Below are 19,619 nucleotides of genomic sequence, written 5' to 3' on the forward strand. Positions count from 1 at the left end.
CCACTATCCGGGTGGATGAAGTTTACCACCACTTTGGACTTTATTGCAGAAGGAGAATCAATCCACTCTTTCCTCTTCCTCAGCCGATCAACCTAGAGTGATATAGCAAACACATGCACAAACCCCCCTGCCTTAAAGGACTAGTAAAAATTAGTCAAAAGGAACTGCCCAAGAACCTCCATATCCTCCATATAACTTTGATATATTTGATATATTAAGTATGTTTCATTGAAACTTCATGTTCAGATGTCTTAAAAAAAAAAATCCAACCCCCACCAGCCTCAACTGATCAACTTCATTAATTAACCTCTTCTCTTAAAAAGTTGTATGAAAACACACTTCTGACTATATCCCTTCCCTATCAGCTCCAAACCCAAAGCAAAGTAAGACTATCCTATCAAATACACAGCACGATGACAATGAAGACCTTTGAGAAATGCATCCAACAGTTCCTCTCACTGCAAAATTTGCAGTCGTGACAGACCTATGCGTGATTAATCAGAAACATTCAAACCAGCAGAATTAAAAGGAAAAAATTTTTTTTTTTAAAGGAAGCATTTTCACAGGACTCCTCCTTTGGGGCAGAAAAGCAGTCACCACCTTCACAGAACCGATTTTTCTCAGCTACCCCCAACTTGATGCCCCCTGTAATTGCCCAGCTGCCCAGGCCACCCATCAAGGCACTTGCTTTTCAAGTACTTCACCGCAGAGCATCCCAAGCCGAGCTCTGCAATGGGTATCATGGCTTTTCCCAGCATTTGGGATAGGAGTATTGCTGGCAACATCAGGGTATTATTTAACACAAGGCGCTGGGGGATATTGTATTTCCCTTAGCACTGCGTAGGATCCTACCGCAAGTAATACTTAATAGTCAAGACATAATTACACGTATATTTTATCAAAAACCTTAGTCAATAGATCCTAAAGCAAAACCCAAGTGGAAAAAAAAGAATCCTATGAAACTTATTCTAAACAAGGGTAATACTTTATAAGTACTATCTTTAAAATGCCTTTTTGGTTGTTTTTTTTTTTTAAAAACATTTTTTCACCTTCCAGGCTCTGCAAATTCCACATGCACGTACATTTCTTTCATTTACCTCCCACCCTCATTCTCACCTTAACTGTGTGTCTCTTGAAGCTCTTTGACAGTACAAGAGACATTTGAAATAGCAGCTTAATTAGGATTCATCAAACTCTCTCCTCCCTCACTTTATTCCTAGCATACCCAAAAGCCTCTCTTTCTTGAAGTATTTCAGAGAAGCTGCATTTGCCTATGCTGAAAGATCCTGGTGGGTTTTTTTGATGAACCTCCTAAAAAGCAGGAACCTCCTAAAAGGATTCTTACCCATTTATGCTTTGAAAATCATGCATACAAAAGGCCTATGCAACAAGAGGTACATCCCAAATATCATTACAGACTAGATACACTAAAATGAAAAAAGATATAGCCACTGAAGACATACAGGAGGCTCAGGAAATTAATGTTAGTAGGTAAGCTGATGCAGTTTGAGATATAGAAGTCATTTCTGTACCATATATGAAGAGACAAAATAAAAGTTCAGACCATTAAAATTAAAAAAGTATCGCTGTTATCATATGCTACCTAGTACCTGACTTTTTGTCAGCACTGTCCCATTTCCCACAAGGGAGCTGAAGTGAAGCCAATAATTATAATCTATAGATGGGAAAACCACTGTTTAATAGTAGTGCAGTGCTGGCTAAGGTGACAAACATCCCCAGCAACAGGTTCAAGTGTGACAATTTCTGGTAAACACCTTCTGCTAAAAGGATAGAAAAATCAGAATATGGAAAAAAGAGAAAGACTTGAGAGGTATTTAAGGGAAGAATGGTCAAGGCTGAGGAACAAATAGGAAAATGAAATCACTACAAGAGAGGTTTCCACATATAGCAGGCTATGAATGGATGCGGAAACAGGTATAATTTCTGGTTATAACAAGTCACTAATACTATTTTAAGAGAAAGCGATTATGGTATAAATGAAAGCAAGTCATCCAAGCAGTTTTGGTAAACAAGGACAACTAGTCAGGACGAACAACATAAATGATTAACAGGAGCAGCCTGAAAGACAAAGAAAAATCCACATGTATTTTCACAAAACAGGCAACTGAAAAGTTAAAAAGCTGTTAGTTGAGTAATTCATGGATTACACATACGAACTTCACTGCAAGAAGTTACTCTGCTAGAGAACTTGAACATCCCAAGGCTGCTAAGCATAAACCTATGAACAGATATAGCAAGTTAATGGGTTACTTCACAACTGCAAAATGCTAAAATAAGTGCAGACAGTCACTCTGGTTGCAACTAATTGTTTGCGATTTCTTAGAATCAGCTTATTTATGACTATGTGAATATATCTGTTTTCAAGACAAGATTTTTATATAAAGAAATAAATGAACCAGTTTGACAACGAAAAATATCTCAAGCTGCGCACTTGAACCTTCTGGAAGAAAAATATACTGTTATCTGAAGAATCATGTATGATCATTAAGTCATGGTTACACTCTGTAATACATAAACATAAGAGGGATAAGTTGTGGTTGCACCTTTCATTTCCTGACTTCTGAATGCTTAGATTACTGAAAATTTAACATACTCTTTAAAACAAAATGTAACTATGAAAATGGGTAGTATAAAATACTGTTTGTTTTGACATGATGCACAATATCAATCCAAACCAATAGCACATTTCCAGATGCTGATTGAAAAGAAATTTCACCCAACCTTCTCTAAAACAATACCCATGGGTTTGGGTTTTTTTTCCCCCTCTGAGACAAAATACACTTACCCCAACAAAAAAAGATTAACTTATTGATTAAATCCCTAATAAGCTATTTCTTATAGTCTCTCATTTATGAGTGAAATAGCAAAGCAACCTCCTCCCACAAATGAAACGAGGGCCATGTTTCGTCCTACCCCTTTGGTGCTATTTTGTGGGGCACATCCCTGTACCTTACCAACCACAGTGGAAGTTCCTTGATTCACGCTCGATGATCTTAAAGGTCTTTCCCAACCTAAATGACTCTACGTGGCTTCCACCATCGCCAAGCAGCAACAGGAGCATCCCTGGGAGCACAGTCCCATCCCACAGGAGCTGGAAGCAGCACCTACGCAGCTTCAGCTCATCCCTGTGTATCTCAACTGATACATGACCCCTGGAGAAGGGAGGATGCAAACAGCCCAGCCGGCTCTAGGAGCAGCAAAATGAGAATATGCAATCACCACGGACATCAGGCCACTTCCAGCTACGTATCTGCTCCGCAGATGGAAACAGACTGCTCCTCTTCCCCCCGAGATTTATAATTTGGTCAAATTTAGTCAGATTATCAGCAGCACAGCCCTAGCACAAAGGCCACTTGCCAAATTTCAAATTCCAAATGCAAAACATGAAGTTACCAGAGCTTGTTAAAGAACATGTTGACAGATGTAACCATGGACAAGACATGCTCATCCCTAGTCTCACTCCAGAAACAGCCAATGGTGTTTTTAAAGTTTCAGTGAGAACCAGCCCCCCAAAATTACATTCACTGAGACAACTATGCCTTAGAATAGTCCACTACTCTTAAAAAAAAAATAAATTTCAAAGTTAAAAAGTTACGTACAAGTCCCTGTCACCTCTACTCTCCTCTCCCCCGTACTGAAGGAAGCAACCATAGCAGGCAGGCAATGAAATGCCTATTTAAAAAACAACAGCAACTACCACCATCCCTCACCTGGTTTTGGGTTTCAGAAACATGAAACATGAAAGTACCTTAAATTTCAAAATCATCTACCTGAAATCAGTGCCACAATTTGAACAATCTCATTGGTTTGCAGATAATATTAAAAAGGGGAAAAAAGAAAAACAAAAAGCTCAGACCTGGGATAGTCTTGCAAGAATAATTAAAAAAAAATTTTTTTTTAAAAGGTTTTGATTAATTACTCTTTTTAGCACCAGGCTCCTGGACACCTACAACTCAGGGTGCAAGAACTGCAGATGCAAAGAACAGGAACTCGGTTCTATATATGCCGAGCACCGCGATTCTCAGTTTCCCATAACTTTGTTTGTGAGATATTTCTTAACACATTAAAAATAAACCCAGTTAAATTGTGATTTTACAGTCTATCGCTATTTACTACAGCATGAAGTACTACGATACTACTATAGGTTACTGCTACATAAAGTATTATATGATGTTATTTTGAAATCTGGTGTAATTTTATTTACAGTTTCATAAATCAGAGAAGAAAAATCACCAATATTTGTCCCCTTTAGGGAATTCTTGCATTTACTCATTTACTCTGTTGTTATTATTATTATTAGTGAAAGAAATGGAGCTCTATGTGGTTACAGGGACCTAACTGCATTTAGCCAATTGCAGGAACAGGACCTATGGTTTTGATCATATTTTCCAGGCAGTTAAGACCACATTCATTTTAAACAAAAAGCGCTTCAGCAGTCAAAAAGAGTTTCTGTGGTTTCCTGAGCTCTTTACCAGTCGGTATAATCACAAGATTTATAAAACTGTGCTTACTAAAATTAATCTTAAAAATCAATAAATAAATGTGGGTTAAATACCACAAAGGAAAATAGCCCATAAATGGACTGTACAGTCATGCTTCTTATAAGAACAGTACACAGGATACACAGCAGCAGAGAGAAAAACAGGTTGATCTAAAATACAGCAAATCTTTTTTTCTTCATACTTTACCCAAGTGATGGGGAAAAAAAATAATCCTGCTGCAATTGCTAAAATTTGATAAATACTTGCAGAGAATAAGAGTTTCATTCCAGTTGTGTAACTGACACTAGATGTTCATATCTTACAGAAATGCCTAAACAGGTTTCCCAACTCCCTTCATTTTGCTGCCCTGTAATACCCTCTCAGCCTTTAGGAGATGTGGAGTTATTATTTAAGAAAGCATGAGACTAATTTCTTACTTTATACTGTACTTTTTTAATAGTAACTTGGTCATTCGTACCTGGAAACACCCACTTAAAAAAATCAAAAAGATGGGTGAGGGGAAGTGATGTATCAATATGGTTTTGAGTCCTTTTTCCACAAAGTGGAGCACTAACTACACTTATTCCCCATCACGGGATCTGTAGGAACCCCCTACCCATATATCCATTCCCCAACAGTTCACAAGCTAAGATGTGATGCTCACATTTGTTTTCTGATATCCACATCCCTCTGTAAAGTTCAGGAATGGCATAGGTCACGTAGATCAAGAAGGTAACTTTATTTTTTTGAAGTATAACATAATGTATTTTTTCTATAAATAAGGAAGCCTTTCTGCAAGGAATATGTAAGAGTTAGGATCACAGTCATCGACTCTTGTCTGTATCATAGTTTATTTAGGTGACTTTCGGAGTGCGCAGTTTAAGATTTGAACAAGAGGAGACCTCTTCTTTCTCCTTCACTGCATCCAGTCCATCCACATGTCACCAAGATTAAGAGCATGGGGCAAGAAAAAGCCTTCCAATTCAGTAAGAAAAGCACAGCAAGGGTGGAAAAGCAATCTGCTCTCTCCTTTGGCATGAAACATGCCCTGTCCATCAGAGAATGGAGAAAAGGGAAGAGAAAGAGTAGTAAGGAACAGAGGAGGACAGGAGGAAGGGTTAAGGTTATTCCACATCTATCCTCTGCGGTGTCATAACACTCCATTGGTTTTTGATGGTAAAAGTTTCCACTTTCACAGCTTTTTCTGCAGGAGGGCCGACAGGAGAAGTTGACATAGACAGGCCTGTAGGCTCAGGCATTTTACAGCCACCTCATTATCTAGCTGAGAAGCAAAACCAGCAAAACTCTGGCCACATAGCGTTCTGAATGAATGGATGCTTCACACCAGACACTATGGAGTGGGAAAACGCAACCGCAGAGTAAAAGAAAGAAGCAGTTAGTGAAAGTCTGAATTAAAATCAAAGATTAAATTGAGAAGATGATGGAAGAAGCAAAGGCAGGACTGAGAAAATCAGTGCAGGGTAAAAGGAACAAGGTGGGGTTTGGGTTTGTTTTTATTAAAATGAAGGCAGTAAACTAATATCCACATTGCACAGAAAACACTACAACTATATTGGCAGGGTTAGCTGCAAAGGCAAGAATAAACTGGACAAGAAAACTTGATTTATGTTTTCATTCCACAGCTGGATCCTCATGAACAATTTTAGGGAAATCTTCCACTTTTACTTATCCAGTAAAGAATTTATTGAAAGACCATGTGTAAAGTCTTAAAAATGAATGAAGAATGACGGGGAAGAGACTGAGGAAGGAGTGAAACCTTGTCTGCTGTACTCTAACCTGAAAAAAGCTCAATTTAGGAGAGAAGTTAAATGACTTAGTGATATGGAACCCCAAAATACACATCACACATGTACACGCACGTGCGTATGTATAGGTTCAAGGCACACGAAGATGAGGCAGAAGAAAGCTTCAGGAAAATGTTGTTTCAGTCAACTGCATGGTTACTATAGCTGCTCCTCCTTAAAGCCGCTTCCTAAAAGGTACTCCCAGGAAACTGCATATAAACATCATCTCTTCTTGCTTTCTACATAGAGAGCTATAGGAAATAATCTGAAATTTCAGAGAATAAATACTGTAAGTCTCTACTGCTTGGCATCAAGAAAAAAATGCCAGTTCCCTCCAAAACAGGCTGGAAATTTACCTGGGAGAAGAGCTCTGTTTCAATACCTTGAAACTTGCTTCCAGCTTTTTGCATTTCATTAATTTCACATAACCCCAAATGAGAGTTTCCATGTCCCAGACAAAAAATTAAATCAAATCAGTGCGGACATCTTCTGCATTATCATAGCTTTAGAAGCTAGGAAACTAGAACATAATTATCCAAGGTATTCTCCAGCACAGATGGTCAAGGCCCATCAAAGCTAGTCAAAATTTGGATCATATTATACGGACAACATAAAATAGATATTAATCTAGCAGAAAGACAGAAAAAGAAATGCCAAGTAAGGAAGTAACATTCAGCCTGGAAAAAAACCCCTCCAACTAAAAGCTCCTCTCAGCTGCATCAAACTGGTTAAGCGAAGTTTTTCAAGAGAAATAAAAAAGGTTTTCTGTTTTTCTGTCTCTTCTAGCCCCACCACTTCCATGGCAAACACTCAGCATCTTTGAGGCAGCCTGCCTGGCTATTACTACATTAATTTGTAACAGGAAGCACCAAAAAAAGACAGAAAAAGAGGTATATGCAGCATCTCCTCTACAAGAGCGAGCGCATTTGTTCACTCAGGAAATCTTTGAAATTACTCTTCTAACTTCAGGCTACTAGTCCTTACAAAAGAAATACGTATATGCCATCAAATTTGGACAAACACAGCCTCTGCTGAGGAAAGAGATATACATATGTATCTTTATAAAAATAAATATTTAAACGATTTTTAGACCTGAAGAATTATTTACCAAAACAACTCACCACTTCATGAATGGATCGGTTGAAGCCATCATCCTCTGTAAGGATCAGCAAAATGATAAGAGCCATATAAACATGGTGTGAATTCCTTTCTTCAACATGATAGAGAATTTCAAGAATTGGCAGAACCTTTAGGGAAGGAAAAACGTGCGTATTAGTTTAGTTTTCAAATACCTCAGACAATAAACAGAGGAGACTCTAAACCTCCTGTGTATCACCCTGCCCTTAACAATATCATAGCAATTCCTCCCTCTTGAAATAACCACCCCTAAATAGTGACGTGCAGCGTTCAAACACCTTCCATCTGTTTTATTCTGTCTCCACAAGAGAGTCTAAACAAATTCTTTCTTGTGGTCAGACATGGAATTTCAATTCCTAATAAATGAGATTTCCAGCCATACCAGTTACCATAGACTCTGAAAGCTTTAGTTCCCCTCTAGACTATGGGAAAATAAAATTGTTAAACAAGATTTTCACACGTTCAAGCAGGAAACCAATTGTTTCTAACCATTTGTGCTAGCACAAGCCTGGTCTGAAAGGACTGTCCTCATCAAACATAGCCAGGCATATTGGATCTGAGGTGCACAGAGGCATTTCAAGACCTGAAACTCAAATCCCATTTTGGTGTGTGGAGATAATCCCAGAAAAGAACCAGTTTGGGTTGGATTAAGACTAGAAAAGGCCTGTTTTTCCAATTCTAGATAATATGCAGCCAAAGAGAACTGACATTATGATGAGAGTTCAGCCCAAGGTCTTGCAACATTTCCACCAGGATGAACAGCTTAAGCCAAAGTCTTGCAATAATAATGAAAATGAGATTTCATTGCAACAGCAAGCATACCTGAATGCTAGTCTAAAGTTAATCCAGATGCAAACGTTGTCTCTCTACCAACTGAAAATTAGCTTTCCACTGGCTCAGTACAACGTGGCTTCCCCAGGCTGCAGAAATAGGCCTAAATCGCAAAATACCCTGGAAAAAGGAACTGGAGAAAACTCTCAATTCCAAGATAGCGGATGAGGTGCAGAATTTGTTCCAAGAAGCTTCTAGACACCTAAAGACTTTCTGTTTTTCAAAACAGGCCAAGTGCAGTAGGATGAATCATGTGAAACCTATTCTGGTGAGTGGCCAGGACACCGAGTGCTTCACAAGCCTCTGAAGTTACCAGAATGTTCTCTCACAATCAACCAGTCCCAAAACAGTTGGAACATATTAAAACACACAACAGTTTCTATTAAAACCAATGAGATTGATCTAAATGCTGCAGGCCACAAAACCTTTTGACGGATGCTTTGGCCAAGGTCAAGACAATACCACAACAAAAGCAGAGAGAAAAAGTATTTACACATTGCAAACATCCTTCCTTTACCATTTCAACAGATCCTTCACAAATCTCTCTCTCCAGTTGAAACTGGAGTCAGTGTCTTTGTGTTTTGTGAATATAGGTCTTAAGAGTAAAGACCAGGTTTTCACTAGAATATCTACATAGCATATAGCAAAAAAACATTAGTCCTTTTCCTTGGATGGGAGAAAAGGGAGTCAAACATCACTGCATTAGTCCGCTGTTCAAATTATTTCCACCTCCAATATTTATATCTCATGTAGCTTTGCACTGCATAAGCACAAAGTCATTTCCATGTCCAAGCGTTACGATAAGCTGCATGTAGCAGGAAGCAATGTAAAACTACTGAAGATTTGCATTTACAACTTGACTTTGCAGAGAGAACAACAGAAGCCTTTCTGAAGGTAACCAGTGGAACAACTTCTTAGTTTTTAAGACAGCTTCCAAATAGCTGTGTCTGTTAATTTTTACAGCTACTCAAAATTGAATATACTGCCTTATAAAGTACATGCCTTGCACTCCTTCAGTGTAACTGTGATGCAGCCTGGTTAGTGCTAAATAATACCATACACAACACTCCGGCAAAACATATTCCTTCACAACAGCCCAACATATCTCCTCTGTCAACACCCATTACTATTAGGCCAAACTGTAGCTGAAAAAGCGCATTTGTGTTCCTTAAGTGCTCCAAGTCCTAAAAGTGTGCTGCTGCTAGAAACTACATTAAAAAAGGGTACCTCGATTCTGACATTAAGACATTATAGATATTTCCATATGAGCTGATATGTGAAAGTGCTCTTACTAAAATTTCATACTAGCTAGTGAAATCACTCTTACTCTGAAGAGTGATTTGGCTCTCCAGTTCACCGCATTCAGTCTTCCTGTCCCAAACACACCTTGCAAGCTTTCAAAACCTCTTCTTCCCACCTCCTCTCCCCCGGCCATGCTTTCCTTTCCACTCCTCTTTCAGACTTCTCTCCATACACATACCAGACCAAACTCAAGGAGGCAAACGGCAACCGAACTCCCTCTACCTGCCATTTCCAGATGAAAACTGAATCAATTCATACAGTGTCTATAACCCTTCCTCCTTCAAACACTTTTTCCTTTGTATACTGGTTGCTGACGTACACACATCTTTAGGACAACTATTACCATTCTGAGAACAAAACCTATTTGACAAGCCACCACTTCAATCAAAAAGAGTTAGGATATAAGATTAAGATTAAATTTTAATTATATTAAAATTTATCTAGAATTGTAACCAAAATGCATTTCTACACTTTTATGTTACACACATACATTAAAACTTTTATAGCCGTCTTGTTACACAATGGCATTGTCCAGCCACGTACTGAGAAGACAATAACCACTTCTTTTTGTATTGCTGGCCCTTTTATTCATAGTCATTAAACTATCATTGCTGGACTACTACTAACACTCCTCCATCAGGAGCAGCTTTTAACTGGCAAGACACAGCCACCATTAAAAAGTTATGTTTAATCCCCAAAACAAGGGGCAGGTAAAAACAGACACTGAAAATTGCAGGTGCTATATTCAGTCCAAGGTCAGGAACAGTTTCCCCAGCAAAGAGTTTTAAAATAGCTTGTCTTTAATATACAACAAAATACAAGACTGCATAGCCACACGAGTAACCTGCTTAAACCAAATTTATACCACAGGAAAAAATACTGCTGTACCATCAGTTGATATAAATACATCATCATATACCTTATTTCGGTCCAGTCATGCTGAGCAGCAACAAAATGTCAACTCAGCAGCCAAAGCAAACATATTCAATGGGAATAGCTTATTTCTTATAAGCAGATCTCACACTGGTATTTTTACCTGCAATATGGGTGGCAACTGCTCTTTCAAACAGAAAAAGGCTCAAAGTTCTCCCATCCACAGACCACGACACTATGCTTAATTGTCCCCTATTTCACCAGTCTCACCACTTCCTGGAGAATCCTTGCAAGCACTTTCAGTAAGACAGGCAAATTCCAGATGTGAACGTCTCTAACAGCATCAGATATTCAACCCAATTATTTTATAAAATTATACAAAGTCACATGTTGTAAGGTACAGAAGATACACAAACATCCTATTCATTCTACCAAGCAGACTTATTATAAGAACAAAAAGATACATGGCCCTACTAATGATAAAGCATTATAAAGCACAACAGAAGATGAAGGTATTTATCTCTGACAGAGGTAGATTCATACACAAATTAGGAAGCAAGCTGAGACATTATCTATTACAACAGTTAAGAAAAACACACTGAATCAATTTATAAATTAAACAAAAGTTACAAAAGAGCAAAGACATTTTAAAAACCCCTAGGAAATGTCACAGACCATCTGCTAGTGATGCTTCCTGGGCACCAAAACCAAAAAGAATTAAAATAGGGGAAAACACAACAGATGTGATGCACTGAGTGCAGTGAAACAGGAACAACCTGCAAACCGCCTAAAAGTTTAAGATGAGCGCTCAGCTGACTGCTGACGTGATCTCTCATATAGCACAGACCCCTATACTTCACCCAACTGCCTCTGTATGAAGAAGCCACTGACTTCGGCCATATTCCTCCAAAAAGTCATCCACCCTCATTCAAAGCTATCCCTAGAGAGCACTGTTTTGCCTCTGAATTAATTACCTTAACTGTTTTGCTCCCATATCTCTAAGTTGTGGGCTTCAACCTCCAGGCTTTAGTTCTTAGCACATCTCTGCAAGCGGAGAGTCCTTTCTGTTCAAGGCTTTCCCCTTGCAAAGGCACGTACGCATCCTGATGCTTCTCAAGCTCTTTTCTGACCAACTGAGCTAACTTTCTAAGCCTCTCACAGTTTTATTGTTGATTTTAAAGCAAAAAAAAAAAAAAAAAAGTTTTTCTACACTCTCTCCATTTTTCAATAGCCTGTAAATATTTCATGAAGTATGGTAGTACACCACCAGAATAGCACGTAGCGTGTTAGCACCACTCCTGCAGTTGCCATATAGGGAAGGAAATAACCAGCTCCATTACTCCTGCCCCTTCGTCTCGTTTACAAGCCCAAGACTGAATTAGCCTTTTTCGATGCAGGGTTGTAATTGGGACATCATGATTTCTTCGTCCAGTAACCCTCCCACCCCCAATCCTTTCTGTGTCTGGCTCAGCCTGTGTTACTAAGCAATTAAAAGTGCTCTTCTCAGTTGGCTGTGGCTCATCCTTACCTACTAGCCTGCTAAAAACAAGAGGATCGGACACAGATGTCAGTAATGTGTCAGTAGGGATCACAAAAAGCAACAGTGTTAATGAAGAGCAAAATAAGAGCAGACAGTTTCAAATTTTGGTATTAAAAAAAATAAATCAAACAAGCTGTTGACTTTTCAGTGATGCTTTTCTCAATTTTCTCAGCTTTTCCCACAAACTGTTTAATGTTGCTGACTATTTCTGTGATTTTGGGAATTTTTTTTTTTTTTTCCTTTTTGAGGGAAGGAAAGATAGGTGATAATATATGAAAATATCCCACATTGCAGAGCATCTGAGTACCTGCATCTGGATTTGTTTTGACACATGCACTTCATGCTTTTTCTGGAAGTTTTACAATATATCAGACATTATAATTATAAAACAATGCACACACTTAACCTTTACTTCTCTAAAGGTAAATCGATATGGCCAGTAGCTATGAAACATGTCATATCACATACTAACAGCCCAGAAAATTAAATATGACCATTTGTTCACAGAATTCACACAAAATGACTCAGCTCTCACCTAGATAATCTGCAGCAGACTACACAGGAGTTCAGTCTTGAATCAATTCAATATCAACCATCTCACCCAAGTTTGCAAAGAGTGGTGTCTATCAACTCTGATTTTAGCAATACATCTGCTAGAACTTGGACCGAGACCAAACTTATTCCATATCTGCCATCAAACAGGCAAGGGATCTAATTATCTGGCAAGATTTCAAATATTAAAATGGAAAGGGTTCTCTATTCCGTTACCAATTCCCCTAGACAGCCATTATCTTATTAAAGGAATGCTTTTTAATAAGTAAGATTTGTTAAAGTGGTTTGTGACATTACTAAACGTAGTGGGGAGCATAAGCTAATTTATAACCTACAAAAACCGTACCAGGTGTCTGTTATATTGGCCATTAACCACAATCCCATTTAAAGCAGTTAAAACGTCACTATAGTTGCATTTCTATAAAATCTGTCAGCTGCTCCTTGAGGAGTTTCAGCCTCAGGTCAACCCAGTAAGACATTTGGCATATTAGTCAAGTTACAGTTCATTTTGTTAACTATTATCCCTGTATGCACACAGTAAGCTTGTGTAACTTTTTGGCTGGAATATCTAAAAAAGAAAAAGAAAAGAATGAATAGTACGATATCTGCTACCAGTTGCTTTACACTGTGCCCAGACGTCAGCAGGTTTGACCTGGATCAGAGCGGGCACTGAGAAAGACGGAATCAAAGACAGCCTGGTAGCTTTAGCAGTACTATCTTTTACTGCAGTGACATGTTTAGCATCATATTCCTGAGATGACATAATAAAAATCAGTGAGTGAGCTGGAACTCGTGAATAAGTGAGTCAGAACCTACTGCCCCCACCACAGAACAGGGGACACTGGCAGCTGGTGACACCCAAACTTCCAGGACCACCCCTTTGTGATGAGTGTAAGGCAAGCAGAGCAATACTTACAAGATTTTCTATGTCCGTTCGTGCCAACACATACGTCCGTACGTTGCCGTTTTGATGCAGAAGCATATATAAAAGAAGAGTCGCTTGATCCGATTTCTGCTGCTCACACAAAGCTGTGTATAAACTGTTAAAATTAATCTGGAAAGCGTGTGGATTTGACGATGAAAAGGCAGTGCTATCTGAAATAAAGAAATCAAAAAACCCAATCCTTAACAAATACATTTACCATCCAGCTATTTGTTAACTTTATAAACTCTCTCAGTGAAATATTTCATACAGACACCACAGTAAGGAAGAAACAAAAGTCATCCGTAACTCTTATCACCGATGATCATAAGCCTCAATAGGGTCTCAAAAAGCTTCAGTTGTGCCAAAAAGCTGAGGTGGTCCTCCCACATGAGGTCCAGTATGAGCCCTGTATCTGCACAAGACACTCATCTTTCTTTATAAAGCTATTCTATTCTTCCAAATGGCTTCCACTGTCAGAAAGGAAGGCAAACCCAGGAGCTGCTGCTGCAAGGAGGGCAGCTACAGTGTCTTCTCTGGGACCAATGCACTGATGATTCATGTATTTCCAAACCCTGCACCCTAAACTTTCAGGTTTAGGTCGCTGGCATCAAGGTGGAGTATCTCCTATCCTTTTCTTGGCAAAAAGGGCATATGCACATAGGTCAAGACTATCAGGATATTTTCAGGGAAACATAGTTGTGGTCAGGACTTTAAAGATGTGTGTGTGGTGGGGAGTTTAGTGGGTTAATTGAAGTGATTTAAAACACCACATCATATAGTCTAACATCCCTCAAAGTAACAACAGTTTGTTCATGTTCACGATACAATCCATGCCAGAGCTGGAAGTGAGAATAAAACAGATTTCTGTTCACAGAACCTTTTCACAAGAAGCTTTACCAGTTTCAACAAAAACGTCCATCAGCACAGATCTCTAACATCTAGGAATTTCCAGTGGAAATGGAAAAAGCAAGTGTGACAGTCGATGCACTCATACTCATGTCAGAAAGCCAGACTCATGTCCTTATTTAGCCTCCTGATCTCCCCAGGTCAGAGATTTTTGCCTTTGCTTTCTTCACAGAAAAAAACCTTTGAGAGTGCAAGGCTTTGTTCCAGTGCAGAGCAGGTACATTTCTCAACTCTCAAAAAGCTTCACAGACATGTCTATAAAGTATTTTCCCGTCCAGCTCTGTTCAAAAACATCCAACAAACACATGCATCTTCTTTGATGATATGTGAAGTAGGACGAGTCTGCCTTTTTGGGCTGATTTATTTCAGCATCCTGGCAACTGAATACAAAGGCTATCTTTTCTGAGCACACAAACAAGCTATGCATATGGAAAAATTACAGCAATTTCATGGCAAGATGATATTCTGGGAACAATAGCAGTTTGGATACTCAAGTATATCAAAGGTCTGGACTTAAAAATTTCCGTATTACTACAAACAAGATGTCCAAAGTTGAAGAATTTAACTAAAATTCCCTAGTTCCCACAATAACAGACTACAGATCTCTGAATTGTTTATCGTTTATTAGAAACGCATTAAGTTAAGAAAGCTCTGCTGTATAAAACAGCATGACAACACTACTACTACTCCTGCACAGTGATTTGTGGACAGAAGGGATTTTAAGGAGAGGAAGAAAAGACTCAGAAGAATAAAGGAAAAAAACGATGCAAATTTCAAAACCTGCATTTTTACAAGGCGTTTTACAGCCAACTGTATTACCATAGCCAGCATAATAGGCAGCAACTATTGCATTTCATCCAAATCGTTCTTTTTCCGCAAACCCTTAAAGATTTCTCAGATATGATAGATTGCATCACCACAGAAAACGGTGAGAACAGTGTCGTCATGCGTGTGCCCATGGGCAGCAACCGTGAGCCAACGCAAATTTGGCTCTTAAATGAATACTCCCATGGTTTCTTACCAAACTTTTCCATTCTTCTGGAGAAATCTCTATACTGGTAGGGACTGATCACACAAAGACTCCCTACACCCACTGAGATGCGGATGTCTCGCCTTCCCCTTTCGTTTTAGCCCGTATTCTTCGCAAAGTTTCTAAACAGCTTTCAGCATGGAAGAATGTGGTGGTAGTTCACTTATTTTGAACAACATTTCCACCCTCTTTGGAAAGAAAAAGTCCTTGGAAGACCTGCAGGAGCCCCACAGGAGCCCTGGCTCCCACCGGGTTTCTGGGGGCCCGGCGGAGACGGCGTGCCGGGGAGCCGCTGCTTCTCTTGGCCTGGGCGAGGGGTGACGGCTCCAGCCATTCAGCTGAACTCAGCAGGAGGCACCAGAGCAAACGCTTCTCCTTTCTGCAGGAGTCGGGAGGCACTGCCGCACGCACAGAGGCGAGACGCAGCCCATGGGCGATGGAAACCCTGCCTCTCCCCAAAATGATGTACCAACAGGCAGAGGAGAGATCCAAACCTGGCCTTTCTGAACTACCGTTTCTGGCCCCCACGCCCCCTTCAATCACTGATCGTGATTATGGACCGATCGGTTTAAAACCATCCTTCTTCAGGCGAGAATTTCTCTTTACTAGGGAAAATTTAGAAGCAGACAGCAAAACCAGATCAATTCAACGTGCTCTATTAAGCAGCAACTTGACGCCACGGTTCATTAGCTGAGGAGCGTCCATTGACTTTCAAGCTTCACTTCTGTGGATGTTTAAACCGTTCCACTTATATTTATAGCACTTCACAACCTGTTTTATTAAAGGATATTTAAAACCGGTAAAAAAAGAATCTAAACAGTATTAAAGAAACTTATCAGCAACAGCAGCATATCCTGTATTATTCTAGAAAACATTAAACTGACCAACAGAAAAATTAAACTAAAATAAAAATCCTAGACCATGTAGAATAATGAATACTAACCTGAATTTTATTAGTTTTGTCCCAATTATTTTATTAGAATATTAGAATTATAGATTATTAGAATTGTACAATATTATATTAGAATTATCTTTATTAGAATAAACTATCCTGAATTTTATTGGTTTCATCCCAATTAAATTGTATAAATTACTTCAACAAAAAAGCCAGTTTTCATTTTATAGTCTTATACTATAGATCATGATGACAGTAACCAGCCTTTCTTTTTCATATCACTCTCCTCTCACCAGCCCCTCAGAATGTTGACAGGAATCATATTTAAGCTCAGTTTTATGAATGCTGCTAGTGGAAATAAGTCTGTGGGAAACAATACATCATTCTATAAACGTACACATCTAGAGAAAACACTGCTCTTCACGCCACTTTTGACATAGAATAAGTTCTTTAAAATTTTATAATGATACATGTATAACAGTTTTCAATGAAATACGTTACTAGTTACTGATGACATGAAATAAAGTGGACCAAAATAAAACAATCATAGAAGTTTGCAGGTTAAAAACCAGAACGAAACAAGAACTGTATCAAGAATTTGATCTCAATTGCCTGTAAACAGTATCCAAGAAATCAAAGGGGCACGTTAGGACTAAGAATTCTTCTTATGAGAACAACCCTCTGTCATCATAACCCCAACAAATTTCCTAGGTAACGGTGAATGAATTTAGAGCTCAGCCTGCTAAAAACTTAATGGTTAAAGGAATATAAAAACTCCCCCCCAAATAAAGTGAATAACTCGGAGGTATTGATGTGGCTCCACAGGTTATCGTGCAGCACCTGAGCTGTGCTGAGTAGCTCTGTGCATGCTGTCAGCCTGCATAAAGCCAACGAAAGGTAAAACCCCATGGCTAAAACTTGAAGAGATTTGAGTGTATGGATAAAGTATACATGAAGAGAAGCACACTACCTGCAAGCTGAGCTATCTAGATAGTCCAAGCTGTGTTAGGGCATTACTGCGTCCCAGGCAAGACCCTCTGCAGCAGGGCACTGAGTCAGTACAGCATCGCACCTGCAGTTACCCGAGAGACAGACTGCAACCAGCCTTCTCAAAAACCAGGCAAGCACTGAAACAACTCTGAAACTTTCTGTACATACAAGTCTCATAGAAGTGTTTACATTAACCGGTTTCTCCTCACATTTGCAGTACAAGAATACAGTTAGCAATTCAATTGCTTATCTTAGCTCTAAGGAACATGACTCCAGCTAAACAGAATTTCCCCAAGCGCTATAAAGTTTTAGGGGACTCCTGCAGACTCTTGGATAACCGACCTACTTATAGGTCAGTTTTATTTATATTTTATGCAGTTATGAAGCTTTCTAAAGTTTCTCAAGTCTGAAGGATAGAGTATCCTTCTCCCTCTGCCCCTTCCATTAAGTTCCAGCAGCTGAGGAACTCCACCTCAAAACTCCCAGGGGAAAATGCACTGTTACTGCTCTTCCACCGGCTGGCTGGAGGGGAAACAAAGTTTGGAAAGAGAACCTCCAAGTAGTCACAGCAACTTAACACTTCATTTTCATCAGTTCACGCTTAGAAGTACGAACAGATACAAACCTTGTGTGTTCTTGAAGGACATAATAGCCTGCCTGTAGGGATTCGGCATATCTGGAGCATCGGTCAGATTAGCCAAGACCAGCAGAAGCAGCAGACTCTGGTTCGCGAGAGGGGAGCACTGCTCCAGCTGTGGCGTTGCTTTACTCCCCACCCCACCTAGCGTGAAGACTGTCCACAGGCCAGCTAGAGAGAAAAGGCAAAAAAAAAAAATTATTATGTGTGTTCACGTTTTAATGAACAAAGCTCCTCTAGAGGAAAAGACAGCATCTGACACACAGGTAGAGAGAAGAGGGAAAAACAATTCACCTCCGTGCAATGAGACGAAAGGTCTGGCTACTTGATTTCTCAAAATGAAAATTTCAGGAGTAACACAGCAGTGGGCATGGAGTGGTGGGAATTAAAAGATTACTGGAAATTCAAGAAAATTAAGTCACATGAATATATGAAAAGGAAATTAGGAGAGGTGAAACAAAAGCATGTTTGAAGGGAAGAACCTTAAACACAGAGCAGATACCAGCTGAAGGATTCAGCAATCCTGATAATGCTAACATATTAAGGGAGGAAAAAGAGCTTGTCTGTTGCCTTTTTAATAAAACCAACTTGGTCCATCATGCAGCATTTTTCTCATGTATTCTACTTTTAATATAGTCAGCATATTTTAGGCAAAACACAGTAACAAAAACTAATACTGCTTAAACTAGAACCTCCATAGTGAGAGTCCTGTAGAGATCATCATCATTGCTCATTATTGTGGGTAGACAACATAATAGCAAATAATAAACTTCTTGGAAAAAAAAAGACAAGATCAAGAGCAATTTAAATTTAAATTTTAAAGTATTATTAAACTCAGCCTCCTATTTTTGCATTCCTACAGAAAATGAAATAACTTCAAAAAGCACTCCAGTTGGAAGTACTTACACCACTCTGAAATTCCTTTTTAAGAGATTGTACATAAGATGTAAAGGTATGGAAGTACCAACTGTTTACAATAATTTGAAGTTAAAAATCCAGTTAAAAAGAAATAAAAGTTTGAAGTGACAAATCACTATTGATACTGTCAAAAAAACAGACTGATTCATTCCTCTTGGGCAAGCAAGTTTTTGTTGTCTCACAACTGCGTCAAAGATACTCACGTAACAAAGCACCAAAACTTCATTCATTTTAGACCTGCAAAAATTTATTAGGTACAAAAATGTAAATAGCTCATCATTCCACACCAACTCTCAGTTCTTTGCTCGTGAACTACAACAAAAATGCATGTTAGCATATGCTCCCCTTTACCTAGGTGTATATGCATGTGGTGCATATACAGCTCCAGTATTAAGGCATAAAGTTTAAAGCCACTATAAAGCACCTGAAGGCTGCTCATTAAAACTCTCATTATCATACCGTTTAAACTTTGATGTTTGAGCCTGAAATGCAGAGTCATTTTCATACTTAATCCTTACCGCATTAAAAAAATTAAGTCCAATACTAAACTACTGCATTTGAAATTCCTGTTCCTAATTACAGCAGTGTTGGTGAACCAAGCTGACCAACTACGTGCCCAAATAGCGATTAAAGGAGACTGGAAGGAAGAAGGAGCAGCAGGGGAGGATTAGAAGACTCCCCTCAGCCATCTCCAGCAGATCCATAAAGCCTTTTTCCTTGCCACCGCTCATGAGACTGCAAGGATAAAACTTGCGCTCCCCATGGCTATGGTGACA

General features: G+C 39.1%; 1 protein-coding gene across 4 annotated transcripts in view; it reads right to left on the bottom strand.

The window, feature by feature from the left end:
• The window catches only part of DYM (dymeclin), a 219,045-nt gene that overhangs the window by 115,270 nt on the left and 84,156 nt on the right, over positions 1–19,619 (bottom strand). For all 4 annotated transcript variants that reach the window (XM_010583004.1, XM_010583005.1, XM_010583007.1 and 1 more), the window contains exons 9-11: positions 17,914–18,096; positions 13,459–13,637; positions 7,429–7,554 (exon numbers count right to left, since the gene is read on the bottom strand). In XM_010583004.1, the coding sequence (XP_010581306.1) occupies positions 7,429–7,554; positions 13,459–13,637; positions 17,914–18,096 (488 nt within the window). The remainder of the gene's footprint in view (positions 1–7,428; positions 7,555–13,458; positions 13,638–17,913; positions 18,097–19,619) is intronic.

Source organism: Haliaeetus leucocephalus, unplaced genomic scaffold (genome assembly GCF_000737465.1).
Source record: "Haliaeetus leucocephalus isolate CR32 unplaced genomic scaffold, Haliaeetus_leucocephalus-4.0 Scaffold866, whole genome shotgun sequence".
Lineage (NCBI taxonomy): Eukaryota > Metazoa > Chordata > Aves > Accipitriformes > Accipitridae > Haliaeetus > Haliaeetus leucocephalus.